We start from the raw sequence: 19,602 nt of genomic DNA, 5'->3' as shown, positions 1-19,602 counted from the left end.
AGCGAGAGCGAGATGCGCACGAGGATGAGGATGAGGATGAGAATGAGGATGAGAATGAGAATGAGAATGAGAATGAGAATGAGAATGAGGTTGGGTGGTTAGTTGATTGGCTGGCTTAATTTATATGTTATGTATGTAGGCAGGTACGGTATGGTATCGATTATGAATAAAATAAAGTAGATGAGATGAAATTCTATAGAAGATGAGGAGATGAGAAGACGAGATAATGTGAGATGGTGTGTGATAAATAGTCTAGATTGGATGGAATCGGATCAGATTGGATTGGATTGGTATATGGAAGGAGAAGTTGTAACTATAGATAGGTAGGTAGGTAGGTACTTAGTGATATCGATATATACATATACATACAAGTAAAGCCGAGAGCAGAATCTCCTTATATCTCTCCTCTGCCCTCTCATCCCTCTCCTCTTCTCTCCCCTCCTCTTCTCTCCTCTCCTCTCCTCTCCTCTCCTCTTCTCTCCTCTCCTCTTCTCTCCTCTCCTCTTCTATAAACAAAACAAAATAAGAGCCCAATTGAATCCAATCCAATCCAATCCAATCCAATCCAATCTTCAAATTTCAAATTGCAAAAGGCCACCCACCCACACCAATTCCTTCCTTCCTACCAATAATTTCTTTGTGATATATCTAGCTATCTAACTCATCTACCCAAGTTCAACCTACCTCCCTATCCGACTAAATCCAAATATCCCACCACATCACATCACATCACATCACATCCCAGCTCAAATTCAACTTACTACCTACCTACCTACCTACCTACCTACATATCTAACTAGTAGAGATAGGTAGCGCAGAAAGAATGTATCGTATCATATCATATCATATCATATACGCCAACACTCTAATCTCTAATCTCCATGCTCCCTCTCTACCTCCATGCTCCCTCCCCCTTTTTAATCCCTCTACTCGCCAGCTAAGTAGCCCCTCGCCTCTTCTTTCCACACCTCCCTGTTCCCCGTGCCCTCATAATATCATCATACGCCAAAACCCCAAGTGTATGTATGCATACCGCAATACGATACAAGACAATACAACGCAATACCAACTCCTCATCTCAACACACAAATCACATCCATTCAGACCAAATCAATTCATATCAAATTCAGAATAAGCACAGGAAAACCAAATAGCCAAAAAAGAATCAAACATCTCATAAAAATTTCTGATAATGGTATCGTACTTGCTAACCTGCATAACCCCCTAAGAATATCAACGCTAAAAGACAAAACACATACATCCAACATTTGATGATGATGATGTTACCAAGAAACCATTCCAATACTTTCCTAGCCCCTAGATATTCAAAATCCAAAATCCAATTCCTAATTCCATATCTTATCCCTATCCATTGCCTAAAACAGAAGCGAGAACCAGTTAATTTTCCAGATCCAAAAACGACCGTATCCAAAACATAAAAGTGACAACGTCAATATCAATCCATGAACCTCGTCTCTCATCTTTCATCATCATATGATATCATATCATCAATAAAAAATCATTCGTTAATATAATTCCCAGAAATTCCAGTACTCTCCGCACTACACATCAGTAATACATACTATTCCTCATACTCTTATCCAACCCACTACCTCGATACCAATCCTCATAATCAGCGCCAACTGTGGGTTCCATATACGAGCTCCTAGTTGTGTGTTCACTGTATGCGGAGCCCGTAGACTTAGTGGGACGATCACGGTCATAATCGCTACTTCTCGAATCTAGTCCTTCGTGTAACCTATCCCATTTCTCGGCATCTCTCGGACTTGAGAAATCATTGATATGGGTAGTACTTGAGAAACGATCATCTTCCGCTCTACGGTGAGAACGGTCATCTCGTCGCCTATCTCTCGAATCACGAATATCTGAAGAGGGTGGCGGAGGGAAGGAATTATTCGATCCATATGACGAGGGTGCGAAGGCGGGTGGGAAATTGGCGGGCGATGGCACATAAGTGCTGGATCCAATATCAATATTGGTAGGTGTAGAATGGCTATAGCTCTTGAATTGAGGGCTACGACTGCGTTTCGAAGATGATAGTGGCGGTGGCTTATAATTATCTTGGCTAGCATTACTTTGCCTACGGGTATGTCTTGACCGACTACGCTCACGTTCTTGCGGCTCTTTTACGCGACTAGTAGAATTCGCCCGTCCAGGCCTATTCGGGAAATTAGGATTACTGGATTCGGTGTGAGTCTTGCCACTACCAGGCTGGGCGGAATATGGCTTTCTTTCGCGTTCAATCGGTACACTTGGTCCCTCATCGACGCTTGACGACTCAGATGGGGCCGAAGGAGCCCCAGCATAAGGCATACGTTCTCGTTCTATAGGCTTGCTAGTGGGGCCTGTGTATGAGGAGGCCCTGGGTTGAGGTGTATCATCAGAACGGGATTGCGATCGATCAGTGGGTGATGTCTGACGAAGTGGTACGCTCGAGGTTGTTGGCTTGCTTCTGCTGCTATGAGAAATGCCAAGTTCATCAGAGAAGTGAGATAATGAAGTCCTCATAAGTTTCTCCGATTCACGATCCCCGGTATTAGGTAATAAGTGTCGTGATATCTGTTTTGGTAAACGTTCCGGTTTTCCATCTACCATTTGCCCATCGGCATTAATCGGTAAAGCTAGGACAACTTTTCCTAATCTCTCGGATTCTTCGCTAGGGTAAGCGGAAATCTGAATCGTCATCCAATGTGCAAATCCAAGTGGAGTCAAGGCTGGTATCGTAGGAGCCGAATGGAAATCTTCTTGGACGAGGTGATGTTGACATCCAAGATCTTGGTATAGCTTCGAAATTTGTGTGTTGGACAAATTTTTGAAAATGGCTAGATATGTGAGCATGGGTAGAGCTAAGATATAAATTGAGAAATCTTACAAACATATGGATGGATTTCCTTATTGTTAACAGGGTACGAGCTATAATATGTTGCCATTTTCGAAGGTGTAATCACAATGCTCCTTTTGGGCGCAAAATCATCGACCTGTGAATGGTGTCAGTAGGGCATTTAACATAGCCTTAAATTGAAGTGAAAATAAAGAGTGATTCGGCGAAAGCCTTGTCACACCGAAATGCCTCATCAAAGAATAGGAAAACTAACAATATGATTCGCAAGTCCTCTCAAGAACTGTCCCAACCTTTCCGTGGGCCGAGAATCATTATCGAACAATCGACCCCATTTATGATCAATTGTAGATAATTCCAAGGACGAGTATGTGCGGTGAACTTTCTGCGCCGGTCGCTCATTGTAAACACGATCACGATCCCGATCACGGTCATTAAACCTCACGGAAGGTTTGTCCGAGGAAGGACTTGCAGGAGGAGATCTCATAGGTTCTGTAGGTGGAGGGGAAAAGGTTGGTTTGGTAGTGGAAGTTGGTGAAGGAGGAGTGTAGACTCTGCGATTATCTAGAGGGGGGGAGATTGATTTGTAGAGTTGGATTTCTCCGAATATTCGCGTTGCATATATGAGGCTCGCGGTTGGTCATCAACGGAGCCTGTTTGCTTCAGATGTTCGAAGACTAAGTGAATAGGTTTCAGTAAGCATGGGCGACTGGTGAGGCTCAACAACGCTCAAAAGTGACAAACATGCAATAAGAGAAGTACAACATATACTTACGTTCTCTTTTAACCTTTTCCGTGATTGCTGCAATTATCTCCGGCGATACTGCATCGTGATCTACAGCAGAGCCACGGTCGGAGCCATATGCTGTTCCCATATTATTATTGTTCGATGGGTATGACTGTTGTGGTGAATGTGGTGGTACACTTGATGCGCTTTGGGAAGCGTGAGGGAAATCTCGAGATTCGGTAGGATATCTATTCGAGGTCGAGGGGATTGAATAGGCAGGCATATGCCTGTTGGCATCATTGAAATTGTAGGTCTCGTAGGTCTCATAGTCATATTCCGACCCTGAGTCGCCTCGCAGAGGGCGACCATAAGCGTCAAAATGGGCCATCTTCAAAGGCGAGGCTATGTTATTTTGGCGTTTGCTACTTCATAAAGGTCGAGCGAGGGGTTGAGTTTCGGTTTGGTATATGTTATTCTTGTGTCTTATACTTTGCTCGTGATTCGAATGGATAATGAGGTTTGGCCTGACGCAAGATATGATGCACGGTTTGTAAGACGAGAGATATTCAATTTGGAATTTGAAAGCTCTGAGTCTGGTTGTATCTGGTGGGGGATGTCACCGTTTCTCAATATGTGCAAAAGCTTTATTGGGAAGATGTGGGAAATATCTCGAAGAAAGTCGTGTCGTCCACACAGCTTCCGATTAAGTTAGCTAGGTAGGTCAGCCAGCTCCATACAATACCTTATCACTAGGTACCTACTCGGTGCAGGTGCAGAATCCGAAGCAGAACGGAAGAAACAAAAGAAAACAAGACTTTTTCACTTCAGATACTGCAATGCAAGTCTTGCGAGCAAGGACTCTTCTGTCGCTATACATCCAATCACATCCTAGTCTATGGCTTTCATTGGCTTATTTGGCGTCAAGAGTCCCACGAGATAATTTCCAACATACATATATCGGGCAACGGCTATGCGGAAAATTGTTTTTTATTGTTTTACTCATCGATGGATGGATGGATGGATGATTTACTTTAACTTCGAGAGCAGACCTGGGCACAATTACGATTACGATTAGAATTAAGATCTACCAAGATGACATAGCTCAGTCACAATACAACACTTTGTACATCATCATCATCGGTGGTTTTTGTATTAGACAATGTATATAAAATCCTTGCACATTTACTTGCTATCCATCTACCTACCTACCCAGTACTTATAGTAGGTACCTAGCTATCTATACCTTACCTATTTTATCTACTCCGTATCTATATATATATATATACACTCTGTAGTTACAACGGCGTAGAAGAATCCTTATGACGCAAATCACAATTCATCAATTGATTCATCCAAGATTACAAGGTAGAAAAATCCATGGGTGATGGATAATAAAATACTTTCTGCCCTGAATTCATCATCATCGACATCATCATCACGCAACATGTTGTTCTCCAGCATCACCTCTCACAAGTCAATATAGGATGATCCCTATTTCAAACTCCTTCTTCGGGAGTTCTCCCCATTTCGTTTCACAGAACAGGCTTCTCGGTCTATCATTTTGACTACCTACCAACACCAACTCATCCTCTAGTTCATCGCCTCCCCTCCCTCAATGGTCTCAAAACCCCATCTAAGCCAATCTCCATCCTTCACGATGACAAAACTTCCTCTCCATTATCCATAGTTCCCGTTGACTACGCATTAGCTTTCCACTCTAACAATCCAACCACTGGACAAGTTAAATAATCACACCACTATCTAATAAAGTGACCACGTCTACACCCACTAATAATTCCCATCGTCCCTGAACTAACAATTAGACTGGCTCACTGGTTCACTTCTCCATCTCTAGTACATCATACTACAGAGCTCTGTAGATCGCACGTACACACATACACATTAACACAGCACACTACAGAGCTCTGTATATCGTACGTACATACACACGAACACAGCACACTAACAATCTCTAAACGAGAATTCAAGTAGGGGTACCCGAGTAAAGGGAATCAATTTTTCATAGGGCTTTCATAGGGCTTTTTAGTTAGACATCTAGTAGACATCTAATCTAGTATCCAACTTCAACAAACTACAATGAAATCAATTTTCAATTAATCTTTTCAATTTTTTTACCACAGATCGAGAGATATTCAATCTTCAATCAATCCTCTCAAAAGATTTAAATAAAACATGTTAAACATTCATAAGCACTTAACCACTCAACCAATTACCATCCCACTCACTCATCAACCAACCAACCAGCCTTCCTTCACATACATACCTACATCATCACCGCGCACCCAATCCTCTCCTCCCTCCCACACCTATTCCTTCCCCTCACTCCCCCACCAAAAGCCCATCCCATCCATCCATCATATCATAGCAGGGCGTAGAAAGATAGACACAACACACGTGAAAATCATCCCCCGCCACGTTTCACCCTGTCTCAATTCATTCAAATCGTTGATTCCATTCAAGACCTTGGGAAGCTGCAACACAATAATCATCTTAAACATAATTACCCTCCCATAACCAATTCCCCCTCCAATTCGCCCATCTCAATCCAACGACCTCTTCTACACCATCTCATTTCATTACATACTAACAAATACACTCCAATCAACTCCACAGATCAATCGCCAACCCATTTTGACCACCTACATAGATATTAGATATATTTTCCATTTACTTAATTACCAAGGTTAATTCATCACAAGTCACAATAGTATTTATCACTTCTGTTTACACACTCACTCCCAGACCAATTACCGGCCCACCCACCGAAATCCCTATATTCGGGCATGAAAGGCCTGTCTGTATAGCTTCCTATCTATCATGCCATGAACCACTACAAAAACTTTCCCGTACTATATCATATCATATCATATCATATCATTTTAATCCAAGTGTCAAGCAACCAACAAATATATAAACATTCTACCTACATCTCAAACCTCACATCTCAAACACATCTAACATCTAACATCTAACATCTAACATCTAACATCTAACATCTAACATCTAACATCTACAACCACCACCCAATCCATACACTCATAAGAACAACCACAGCCTTCCATCTCTCATTTCGTCCCATCTTACCCACCTCACCCATCTCACCCTCACCTCGCACTGCTACAACTCGAATTGTCCCAATTTCCATTCCCACTACATCGCCCATCCCATCCCATCTCATCTCGTCCCAGCTTTTTCATCCCATCTCTCATCTCTCTTATCCCATCTTCCGTCCCATCTCATTTCACCACATGCATTCTCACAAACATATCCCATAGCTACGCATACTCCCATTCTGATACACTCTCCCTCTCCCCCCTCCCCTCCCCTCCACAAATCTACCCTCTACTATGCACCCTCTCCTCTTCCAAAAATCTTCTCCTTTTCTCTCAATCTTCCAATCCCCCAATCAACCCATTATGACCCCTCTAAACACATACATAAACAACATTACACCCTCCCAGACAGATAAAATATATACTAATCAACATCCTCCTACCACAGACACAGACATATCCAACATTCACCAGCCACTCTTCCTCACTATATCCAATCTATCATCTACCTACCTGACAGCCTACCTAACAGCCTACCTAACTTACAAACCTCCTAATTGAACTCTTTCTATAGAAGCTAGCCAACCTATTCTGACAGTACAGTGATACTCGAATAAAGTATCGAATGGTAGTCGATAAATCTACATTACTCATTGATATAAATCTTAAGAAGGATGAAATCTAGAACAACTTTTTGACTTATCCTCGAGAATCAAACTGTACAAAAATCTTTTTTAAAGATTTCAATGATTGTGAGATCTCAAAGTACCAAGGTTTGGGAGAACTTCTGCAATAAATAGAACATACAATAGCATTTCACTAATAATACTTCATATGTGAGTAAACCGCTTGTATTAACTATCTAAAACAGCGCATCACGAGTAAAGCCGGCTTGCCAGCATCTTCAGTCGAAACCAAAGGCCCGAGCCATGAAACCACCGCATGCCGTGAACGGAGCTCGAGAGCAACGCCAACGTTAATAGAGTTCGGAGAGGAACAAAAAAGCTATTGTTAATTTGTGGAAAAGAAAAGTCATTGTTTTGATAAAAAGTCGCTCGCTAATTAAGGAGCCTCAATTAAAAAATTCATAAAGTCGTTGCGAATATTCTACTCTCCACAGGAAAACATGGTGCCCGGGGGAGCAACCAAGGAGATGGGCAGGCTTCGAACCTTTCAATAGTCATTTCATTCACATTTCGTCATCGCTGGAGTCGTAGGCAGATCTGCGGTAAACTTCATTCGACTCTGGGGCCCATGCAGTGACAGCACCTGGATTGGCTGGTTGTGCAGTACGAGTGCCGATCTGAAAGTCAAAGTTCTATTAGCATATTTGATAAAATTACAAAATAAGTGATAGAGCTGAAAGAGTGAGATCAACATCCATATCAAGGGACTTACAGGCTTAGCCCAACCAGTGGATGGATTAACAACCACGCGGGAAGCAGTGACGACTTGGATTTGGGTGACTGGACGAGTAGCGAGAGCAGGACCGCTGGCAACAGAAGTCGCGCTGGATGCGCCAATAGCTGAAGTAGCTTGAGAAGTCAAGGTCATTGCCTTTTCTTGAGAATGGCGTACTCCATTGGCATCATATGCATTGTACTGTATGGCAGGACCTGCGCGACGTCTTGAGTCGCGAGTAGACCATACATCCGAGCTAGTTGGCAGATCCGCTGTACGAGCACCTTCATAGGCGTTACTCATAGATGATTGCGAGCGGTTCTCAATTTGACTGCCAGCAGCTGCTCGTAGATGCGGTGCAAGCTGGGAACCGTTTGGAGTGTTGCCAAGGGACAACTGTGAAATGTTGATCAGTACGTCGTAAATCACTTCAGGGCTCGAATGTCACCCTCTGAATGAACGAAGTCATCTGGTACAATAAAATGAAGGCAGAAAGTACTTACACTCGCCATGCTCGCAGCATAAGAAGAACCTGTTGTGGGCTCAGGTGCATCACTGGTTGTATCAAGCTGCTCTAGCTCAGTGCCAGGAGCAGGTGTAGTATTGACCTCGGGATGATGACCTTCCTTCCATTGAACGCATTCCATGCACCACTATACAACACGTTAGTCATTACACACATGTAAAGTAGAGGCCACTTATGGAAATTTCGCATATTTACCCCGTTACCCCTAGATCTCTGAGCCTTGCTAAACTGGTCCAAAGATTTCCATTTAGAGCATGGCCCCTCGCACTGGCGCTCCGAAGCTTGTCCGCCCTTGCAACCAAAGCATCGTAGAAGTGAGTTTACAGGGTCGAGTGTCATGCCCGGATTTCGAGCAAATTGATTTGCGTACGAAGCAATCTCTTTCTTTGAGAAGCAATCCTTGGTCTTGTAAATGTTGCAATGGCGGCATTTGAATCTGAATCTGTAGACAGTGTTGTCAGCGAACTTCATGAAAGATAGCACGAAGAGAAGAATCATCTGACGACTCATGCGTATTTGATGTGCACGATGAGTATTGTTTGACTTACCCGACTGGAATGACGCCTGCGCACCTACAAATTCTGATTAGCTCAAACACACCGCAGAATTTATTGGAATACACACTCAACAGCAGGAGCATAACGATTATTGCGGAATGACATCCTGAGTAGAAGTTGACGAACTAATATCAGGAAACTTGCTGATAATTGTGGAAGAAAATTGAAGTTGAGCCTGAGATTGACAAAGTTATGGGTTCTAACAATAAATTAGAAAATCTGCATAGCGCCTGAGATTTGATATTGCGATTTGTAAAGTCAGTTCACTTTCCGGTTTTATTTCCAGGAAAAGCGAAGTATGGAAGAAGTTGTGAATTAGGATTCGAACAAGACAATCAATCTGTCTGTGAAAAGCCGAAGGGTCTGTGGAGGAATTTGGACAATCTCAAAGCTCGAGATGAATATGAAATAGATGAATACTTGGATATAGTTACTTACTCGTCAAGGTAGAGAAATCGCTGTATGGGCGTAAGACGTCCTGTTTTGTAGTTTGAAGTGAGGTGAAACAGTGCTGAATGAGGGCTGCCTTGAAAGATCGGTTGAGAATCTGGAAAAATGGCGCACAACTCGAGTGTTTGATCCTTAGTAAGTTGAGGCTCGTTCAAAGCATTAAAGGACGGGTTTGAAGTTATATTTTGAATTGGGATCAGTAGAAAAAGAAGAAGTTTGGTGGAGAGGGAAATGGAGTTGTTTTTGAAAGATGGTTGAGAGACGATAGGAACTTTTTTATAGCTAGTTGGCGTGTAGGCATCCAATCTATCTGTATCAGATAAGTGAATATGGAAAGAGGGGGAAGTGGTTTAGGAAGAAATGAGGAGGATGAATATCAACTTACCCCTCTCTTTCAAATGAATTTCAAAATCTAAACTGGAAGTACCTTTGAGTTTTGCACCTTCCTCTTCAACGAGCACCCGTCCGATATCTGAATTTCATCTCTTCAAATACCACTGTTTCGTTTGCTCGCTGGTTTGTTTGTCTACATCTGCTAGGCACCTAATAAGTACCCATCATTTGGTTCATGCGCCAGCGGGAACCTGCATCAAATCTAACTTGAGCTTTATTCATGTTGAGATTTTGCTGGCAGAGTTTTTTAATCTGCGCGGCATAGTTCATACGCGTCTTTTCATATTCTACCTCTTTTCTCGCAGTCTTTCCACCTTTGGATTCGCAGTACTTGCGTGATAGATCGATTGTTTGAATTTGGTTCCGCACAAATGATGTGATGACTATCAACATACACATGACTCTTGAATGGAGTCGTGGTGGGAACATGTTTCATTTCATTATGATTGTACAATAATGGAATGGTATACGCCATTTTGACATGTATTCAAATTGTCACATTGGAAACATCACTGTAGACAGGTACCTGGGTGCAGCTAGACAGCAAAATACTAGAGAAGTAGAATTGATATCATAAACAAAGCCGTGATTTCGCAAGTTACAAATGTGCCGTTCCTTGCGAAGAACATCAATGGTGTCGAACATCTCCTGCTCTCTGATAACATGATATTTGAAGGTCTTGCAGTCACTTGATTGCCAGATATCGCTACTAGCAATTCATCCTCGGCTCCATGGTACAGATTGGTAGACACAGCCAGCGCTGGGTGCCCGTGGCTGAAGAATAAGGCCATCTCTACACATCAAACTTTTTCCCTCATATATCGACTAACTACCAACCCGTGTGCAGTCATTCGTCACTTGTTGGAGAATCATCATCGGATTTCATAATCTCACAGTCAGGGGCACCGTCCTTGTTCGACCTACACTTTGATCCTCCGCGATTGCAGAAGGATTACAGATCTTGAGAGCTCAAAATACGCGGTTGGTTCTAGTGCTGACTCTTGCATCAGATCTCATTCATTGCACCAAATGGTTTCTTTTTGAATGAGGCCGAACGAGACCGATGGAGAGTCAGCTTTCATTTTGAATGCAGAACTTTCATCAATGACCCAGCAGAGGAAAAGCGGTACGGAAATATTATGCTTCCCCCAGATTTTTCATCCTATATCACACCGCTCAGCTCGCATATGCAAGCAACCGTTAGACTTGCGCTATCCTCCCAGCCTCGAATGAGACCCGATAGTGTGGATTACGGACAGGGTGAAACGTGTCAATCAGGATCTTCAGCGGAAGAACAAGAAACTAGCCCATTACCAGATATGCGAGGATATAGAAGCTAGCATGGCTTCGAGATGCCCTTTTTGTTTTTTTACTACCCGTGAGGTCGCATCCTTCCTATGGCATGATTATTTTTTGATCACGTTACATCAAAGAAGTCCGGGCACCTCAATCAATCATGCCAAATCAACCGCACCATCCTGCAGGCGTTTTTTTTGTGGAATATGGATACAGGGGCATCATTCAGGGTCTATATCGACCAATATGACGATGAATAGACTGTACAGTTTTCAAACATTAAAACCTGACTCCCAGCCTCCCAGCCTCCTCGAACAAATTTTCAAGCCAAAAAGCGTGCCGGCCCTTCGATAGCTTTTGGAACCGTCGACAGCGGAAGCCGGGAGAGCTAAAATCGTAGACTCGAAAGACCACGTTGAGTGGGGAATGATACCCGAACCATACCCACAGGAGTGGGCAAGGATGAGTTAAGTTAATCGTAAGGACTAAGACAAAATGGGCTGTCAACTGTCACTTTGTCAAAGTCTGAAGAAGGTTTTTTAAAATGGTAAAGAGAAGAAAGGGGCGCGCGCGGATGGTGTTACTGATGCCCATTGGGACGGGTATACTTCGTGTGGAAAGCTCCAGATCAATGATAACTACTAGGTAGGTAGGCAGGCAGAAAACATCTTACATGAAGCACGATGTATCAAGTGGAAAGTTGCAACGAAGTGACCAAATTAAACATGGTCCATTTGCCATGTTCAATTTTTTCATGAATCCATGATATACGCGCAGTCAGCTTCCGTCATGCTATTTGGGGGGAAGTAAAACATTCCCAGGCTGGATGCTTGGTTGAATTAGGTCACTGTAATGGATTGCATACACAACATAGGGTGCACAAAACACCACTAGATCATCTTGTCTTTCATTAGATAGTTTCTTTTTGCCAAGGCCATAGCGGTATGAAAGACCTCATTCTCTGAATCTTATCCAATTAGGCATGTATACAACGAGCCTACTCTCGGACAGTCTTGCATTGATGGCACGAAACCCGATTTAACAAGTATACGGAGTAGGCATGGGATTATATGGAAGTTTTATACACGGGGCGGCGAAACACGACTCACGAATGGTCCGTATGATAAATTCTGAGATATATTAGTGGATTGGAGTGATGATTTATGACTGTACGCATTGTTCACCAATGGAACAGGCATTAATATGAATCTTCCGACATTTCTTTTCCCAAATTCCGACTTGTTCTCCGAGGGTTACGGGATTTCCCCTATTTTTTTTTTCTTTTCAGAAAACTCTAACAGTAGGTAGGTATTCCCGATCAACATTTCAACATTTGGTTCAAGTAAGTTGTGATATCTCTTTGACATGTGCTCGTCCTTGATTGTCACAGCCCCAAAGCTATGCTTAAGTCCTATTTCTTCTAAATGTATTTCTAGAATAGCAACTGCAGAATCGGCAGTTGTTCAAGCGTGGCTTTGACGCCGAATGCACCTACGTATCTGAATGGCTGGTGATAAAAATAAAGATTTGTTTGGAACCTGTCATTGCAGTACTGGGGACGCTAAAATGAAGGGGGCAGGTAAAGGATACCCTAAATTGGGAGTGTAGCATTTAGACTCTGGAGCAGGCAAAAAGAGGTTACGGCGAAATGAAATGAATGGTGATGGATAGAGAACTAAATAAGTAAATCCAGATTTGATTTGATTTGATTTGATTTGATTTGGTATAAATTGTATAACATGAAGAAGGGAAGAGTAAAAGCGCATGACTCGAGGAGGCAAGTGCATATTTACGGTATTTGTCTGTACGATTGATTGATTGATTGATTGATTGATCGATTGAGGAATAAGCATTGCTGCCGACTCGATAGAAGAACCGCTGCATTTTCCCTCTCACCTGTGCCGTGCAAATGTATTTGATTTCCCGCGGTGTCTTGAAGTTCAATTGTATGGAGGAGCATGAGCCTAGCCAGTATCATGCAAAAGATTAGGTACGGTGTGCATTGACAATTCGAGTTTGGGGAGAAATATGGGAAAGCAATCGGAATCAATCAATCAATCAATCCAATCCAACCATCGCCCATTCATCGAAATAGGTAAGCTTTGATGCCATGGTGATAGATTTTGGGTTTGGAGGGATTTGGTCGATCTGTAATTACAGATGGTCTTGTGATAATGATATGATACCCAAGTGTGAAGTGGGTTGGTGGACGGGTTACCTTTCTGAATGGCTTCCAATTCCTGTACTGTGAGTGATTCTGCGACTGTGGAGGATGCACTTGACTGGAAGTCTCTGAATCAGAACATCTATGGCTGAACTCAAAGATACTAGACAATTACCACCTGGGTAGTGAGTAGTATTTTCAGGGCGTATGGTAAACAAAGGTAGCTGGGTAGGCATATATCGGAAGTCAATTTTGACACCTTAACCACTAAGCTGCTCTAATCACACTTCCCTCTCTTTTCATTTGCCTCCACCTCTCCAAGTCACATCCAACACAACACAGCACAACTTTTCTTTCCTTTCCTTTCCTTTCTTATCAGTGTCACCCTCCAACGCCTCGAATTTCATCGCGGCCTCACATTCTTTGGATCTGAACCGCATCACCGTATTGTACTTGCTGATCCCAAGAGAAAAGGCTCCTCCTTCTTGTACACATTTATCATGATGGCTATTGAATTGTACATCATGAGATACTAGCTCAGTGCCATGGAGGGGGTTTCTTCTGCCCTTTTTGATCTTCCTCTGCATATCTAGGTATCTCGCTGGCTTCAAGAAAAAACACCAAACAATTAATAAAATGGCCCATCCACCATCCATTATTTTCATCTCAATCCACTATTCTGATTCAAGAATCAAGACCCTTTTGACTTTCCTTTAATATAACCTCAATTGATTGGAAAGAGAAGAAGAAAAAAAAAAGAGGTCCCAAAGCCCGCCCCGCCTTTAAAGCCCCTCTTCATTCATTTTTCTTTACATCAAGATTCAATAATCCGTTGATAATCCGTGGGCCATACTCGTACATGACAGAGAGATATTACTTGAAGTCGTTAGGTACTTTGAGGTATCAACTTCCCCGGGGCCACCAAGGGCCATTGATTATTGAATGAATCCGCGTTCTCATCGAATCAGCATAATCACACTCTTTACTCGGCCGCTGTGTTGGCATCACAAGAAGCAATCGAACCTTTTTAGCCGATATCTATCAGGGATTCCAAACCAGCAAAGCACCGGCGATTTTTCTCTCTTTTCTTATTTGATTTACAGAATTACAGAATCACGGTGCTCTTGAGACTTAATTCAGCTAAACAGCGTGTTGTTCGAGACAAGTCCCCACAATCTCGCATATAACTCGCAGCATCAGTTCCCACACGTACATACCATACCTACCGTACACACGCACGCACGCACACTCACACACACACACGCATAACCTCAAATAAATCCGTCAGCCAGCATAATCAAGCATCAGCAATCCAACACTACATTGCACAGGAAGAAGAGAAGCCTCCAGAGATCACTCGCTCGCTAGCTATTGAGTACATACTGTCCATCCATACGCACGCAACTTACAGACCCTTCATTTCTTACCCTTCTTCCTTCCACACTCCTCCTCCCTCCTTATTAATTATAACCCGGTACGAGAACAAATCAATCAATTCAAATAATGCCAATTATCTAATATCCATTCGAGACTCACCCATTTCTGGCATCATATACCCCTGAAGGAACTACTAAAAGATCCAATCTACTGTTCGATGTCAAAGTGGATCTTAGCGAAATTGGTTATTACCATCACCCCCGAGCTGTTCATGCCCCAAAGATTGTCTTCTGGAAGGATTTGCGGAACTTAATAAAACACAAACCAGAGAAAGCGCGAAGCTTGAGGTCTTGCAAGTTTCCACGGTTCAAGGCCTGGTAGTTTCGACAATTCAAAGTTCATGCAACCCATGCCAGTGCTTTCCTTTTTGACTGACTCTCATGCGCTTGCGATATCCACCTACAACAAGCAAGCCATCGACTCCCCCACGTCGCACATCAAGAAACTACGAAAAGCCCTTGATCTATTACAGCTTCTCCTATCATTCAAATACTAACCCAAAAACGTCACGAGTCGTCCGTCCTTCTATTTGATCGTCGAAAGTCTTCTTGCTCTAGCGGGTCAAGACCCGCACTCCCGATTCTTGGTAACGGCTCCTTTCCTACCCTTGGACCCTTTCTCAGACATCCCATTACATCTCTCTACCTGATCAACTTCTTGATCTTTCAATTCGCTACTTCACTCATTTCCAATCTCACGGAGGACATCCAAAACATATCGTTATCATCTCGATCGTTACCTACTACCATCGACAGCTACATTACATGAATGCTCCGATTAAAGTAAGAAAGCTCTCGTAGAGCCATATACGCGGCAGCATTGGTAAGTGAAATCTCCTGACATTCACTATGGTCGACATCTGATGCTCGAACGTGACGAAAGTGGTTGCTAACATAGCCAATTTTATTTAGTATTCACTGTCGGTCATCTAATACGAACATTTATTATTCAAATACATATATACATTACTACAACACATACCTCAAACTAGATCTACAAACATGACAGTCGCGTACGATTTAACCCACCGAGGGTCTTCGACCCCTCAAGCTTCACAAGGACAAGCGTTGGAAGACAGGTTCGAAGTATTGAAAGATATTGGGGATGGAAGCTTTGGTAGTGTTGTTCTAGCTCGAGTACGCGGGGCAGGAGCCAGTGTAGCTCGACGTGGGACAATCGTAAGTTTAGACAGAGTCGACTGAGGAATTGTCAAAGCTGATGAAATGATTATAGATTGCTATCAAGACGATGAAGAAGACTTTTGAATCATTTCAACCATGTCTAGAACTACGAGAAGTCGTATTTCTAAAGACATTACCACCTCATCCACACCTCGTCCCAGCATTAGATATATTCCTCGATCCTTTTACGAAGAAGTTACATATTGCCATGGAGTACATGGATGGAAACTTGTATCAATTGATGAAGGCTCGTGACCACAAGTGCCTGGATGTTTCTAGTGTCAAGAGTATCCTCTTCCAAATCATGCAAGGACTCGAGCACATTCACGCTCACCAGTTCTTTCATCGCGACATCAAACCAGAAAATATTCTCGTTTCCACATCAGCACAGGATTCAGGGAACTCGTTCCGACGATACTCTGCTATGGTTACTCCTCCTTCTACACCGCCAGCTTACACAGTCAAGATTGCCGACTTTGGTCTTGCACGAGAAACTCATTCGAAGTTACCTTATACAACCTATGTATCAACAAGATGGTACAGAGCGCCAGAAGTATTATTAAGAGCAGGGGAGTACTCAGCTCCAGTGGATATTTGGGCAATTGGTGCTATGGCAGTGGAAATTGCAACTCTGAAACCTTTATTCCCTGGAGGTAACGAAGTCGATCAGGTCTGGAGAGTGTGTGAAATCATGGGCAGTCCAGGTAACTGGTACAACAAGGCTGGCGAGAGAGTTGGTGGAGGTGATTGGAGAGAAGGTACGAGACTGGCCGGCAAACTTGGGTTCTCATTCCCAAAAATGGCGCCACATTCCATGGACACGATTCTTCAGACGCCTCAATGGCCAGCATCATTGGCAAAATTCGTCACGTGGTGTTTGATGTGGGATCCTAAAAGTCGCCCAACATCAACTCAGGCTATGGCTCACGAATTCTTTACCGATGCTACGGATCCATTAAGGCCCAAGTCATCATCCAGGATACTGGGTCGCAAACATTCCGATCTAAGCTATCGTAGCTCAAAGGAATTCTCTGACGCCACACCAGCTGCAACAGCAAAACCTTCCTGGTTTAGGAAATCCCTTATCGGTAGAAACGATAATTCTAACACTGCAGCAATTCCAACAAAGGAGAAAGAGAACGTGGCATCTAAACCTTCACCGGTGCTTACAGCTACAATTAGTGAAATCCCCGTCGCTAAGACACGTCAGCCTGCGGCAAAGCGGTCAACATGGGCTTCCGGAGCTACTAATGCAGCGCCAATGCCGATTTTACCGACAATTAAACCAATCTCGCCAATCTCTGATACTGCAACAGCACAAGCAAACAGCAGAACATCATCGTACAATGATCTCTATTCTGGACAAAATGATAAAGGTTCGAAGAAAATTGGTCGTCAATTATCAGTTGCCTCGAGCACGAATCATTATGCAGAAATTCATCGACAGCAAGCTGAAATGGCATTGAATGGAAACTCAGGTCTAGTATCTCCTCCAAGTGGCCACAAGGAAAGTTTCTTTTCTCATTTAAGGAAACGTGCGAGAAGGTTCTCTGGTCGACAATCTACAACTCCTATGTCACCGAAATCAATGGACCTTGAAGCACAGGCTGGATGCGGACCTTGGTCGAGCAATAGATCATCGATGGTATTGGATAGCAATCAGCCTGCGAGTCCTGCTCCGCAAAAAGTCGATTCTTCTGAGGCATTAGACAAGGCATTGCGTAACGTACAGCAAAATTTGGATTCACCACAAAGTACCAATTGCCCTCCTATACCACCAAGTCATCAAATCAATCCAAGTAGTGTTTTAAAGAGACATCACTCTGTGCCTCATCAACAAGCACCGCGTTCGACTGCCGATATTCCAAGATCTGTTGCACCCATACCTACTAGGAACAGGAGGAGCCAAATACCAGGGGTTCAACAATACGAGACTCCTGATGAGGAAGACGAATTGCTTGACGAAGCTTCAATTTCCACGAAAACAGTGAAACGCGGAAATTCAGTGCAGACCGATCATCGACAACCATTAAGACAATCACATAGTAATACTGGTTTAAATCCATACCCTACGCCCTCCCCGTCCGCTAATGGTAATTCGGTACTCTTTGGCCAAGGTTTAAACAATGCTTCACCAACTCCAAAAAATCATGGATCTAGCAAGCAATCCTCAACACCACCATATGATTATGAGGAAAACGAGTGGGCAGCATCTGCTGCTGCTAGTATATTCGCGGCACAAAATCGATTCTAGACGATCCTCTATCGTCAATTTGTAAAATACTTGGAGGAAAAGTTTCGGGGTATCTACATTGCATGGTGTTTGGGGGATATATGGCGGGGTCAGTTTTTTTGTTCAAACGTTCTTTGTGACATCAGTTTACTATACACCAGCACAGCTGGGTCTAGCGAGTTCATCTGCGGCGTTTAATGTTGATATCGAAACCTTCTTTTGATTTTATTTTCCAGCTTCATACCCCTGAGCATAGTCGCGCCTATAGAAGCGCTTCTTAGTGTTCATCATTTTTTCTCGTCTTCTAAATACCCCTTCATAGACTGCACTAAATTCTATTTTCCGAAGATTCAATGGGAAAAAAATTGCTTCACAGCACTCAAACAATATCTCATTTGTCATCAAATTTTTCTATGGATGTGGCCTGTAGCAAATTCAATTGAATGCCAGGACCGAATTATATACATGTTATTATTTTCCTATTTTTCAGGGTCAACGTTGATTTTCAGGCGAGCCACGTGGCGGCAGTTAATTGGGGGAAGTGAATCTGTTTATTCTACATTGGTCGCACATTACTGTACAACTCACATGTTTTCAAGACCAGCTTCACCAAAAAAATACGGGCACGGAATACGGGGAAAGGGATCTGGGATTTGCGGCTCTGGCGGGACGGGCAGAGGAAGGGGTTTCTAAGGGTATGCATATTTGTGGCGGGGATGGTACATCTACTTAATTATAACAGTTTCCTTGTTCCTTTTGTCTTTCTTTTGTCGTACATATCTGGTTAGGGCTATCCTGGGACGGAACATTTAGAGATTTGCTGCAGGAAGGGATTTTCTGGGGAAGATCCTCGTTCCTGGATATCAGGAGGGAAGGTCCTAGGAAGAATTGGCTGTGCTTTCATGCATGGATGGAGGATTTGGAAAGAAAGGACGTCATCGCTCTTATGCTGTGTTGGCTAGTGAGGTTGGAAGCTACCTCGTCTGAGACTGCTGGGCGGTATTTCATTGTCATGGAAGATGGAGGAAATGGCGGAGATTTTAGGGGTAGATAGATATGGGTGAGGTGTGTCGGAAGGTAGATGGATGAGGAAGAGATTTTCGGGATCGTTGGTGAGGGAGGCTGGGGATCCTGTATTTAGATTAGTGGCGAATATTTAGAGGAGGGGAGGGGGTTCAATGGGTTGATGAGCAAGAAGGGAAGGAAAGATAGAGTAGTGTGTAGTCTGGAATTAGAAATTGGGCGTGATAGCGTCGCCTTCTTTTTCCTTTCATCTGATTCTATTGAGTTGTTCACATCTTGT

At 43.2% G+C, this 19,602-nt stretch overlaps 3 protein-coding genes across 3 annotated transcripts; 1 reads left to right on the top strand and 2 right to left on the bottom strand.

The window, feature by feature from the left end:
- Positions 1-1,569: 1,569 nt before the first annotated feature.
- On the bottom strand, positions 1,570-3,975 carry Bfra_003626 (uncharacterized protein; the record flags this gene model as incomplete). Its single annotated transcript, XM_037334032.1, has 4 exons — positions 1,570-2,843; positions 2,894-2,999; positions 3,117-3,424; positions 3,636-3,975. 4 exons carry the CDS (start codon positions 3,973-3,975, stop codon positions 1,570-1,572), a joined length of 2,028 nt encoding a protein of 675 aa, XP_037194119.1.
- A 3,875-nt stretch (positions 3,976-7,850) lies between these two features.
- On the bottom strand, positions 7,851-9,250 carry Bfra_003625 (uncharacterized protein; the record flags this gene model as incomplete). Its single annotated transcript, XM_037334031.1, has 6 exons — positions 7,851-7,964; positions 8,060-8,458; positions 8,566-8,715; positions 8,784-9,030; positions 9,137-9,160; positions 9,213-9,250. The coding sequence occupies 6 exons, from the start codon at positions 9,248-9,250 to the stop codon at positions 7,851-7,853; spliced, it is 972 nt and encodes a 323-aa protein (XP_037194118.1).
- Positions 9,251-15,886: 6,636 nt separating this feature from the next.
- On the top strand, positions 15,887-18,320 carry Bfra_003624 (putative serine threonine-protein kinase mak protein; the record flags this gene model as incomplete). The annotated part of the gene is made up of 2 exons (XM_037334030.1): positions 15,887-16,063; positions 16,119-18,320. The coding sequence occupies 2 exons, from the start codon at positions 15,887-15,889 to the stop codon at positions 18,318-18,320; spliced, it is 2,379 nt and encodes a 792-aa protein (XP_037194117.1).
- Positions 18,321-19,602: the final 1,282 nt, after the last annotated feature.

The sequence above is a fragment of the Botrytis fragariae genome (genome assembly GCF_013461495.1).
Source record: "Botrytis fragariae strain BVB16 chromosome Unknown tig00000045, whole genome shotgun sequence".
Lineage (NCBI taxonomy): Eukaryota > Fungi > Ascomycota > Leotiomycetes > Helotiales > Sclerotiniaceae > Botrytis > Botrytis fragariae.
This window is presented reverse-complemented; position numbering and strand designations above follow the sequence as displayed.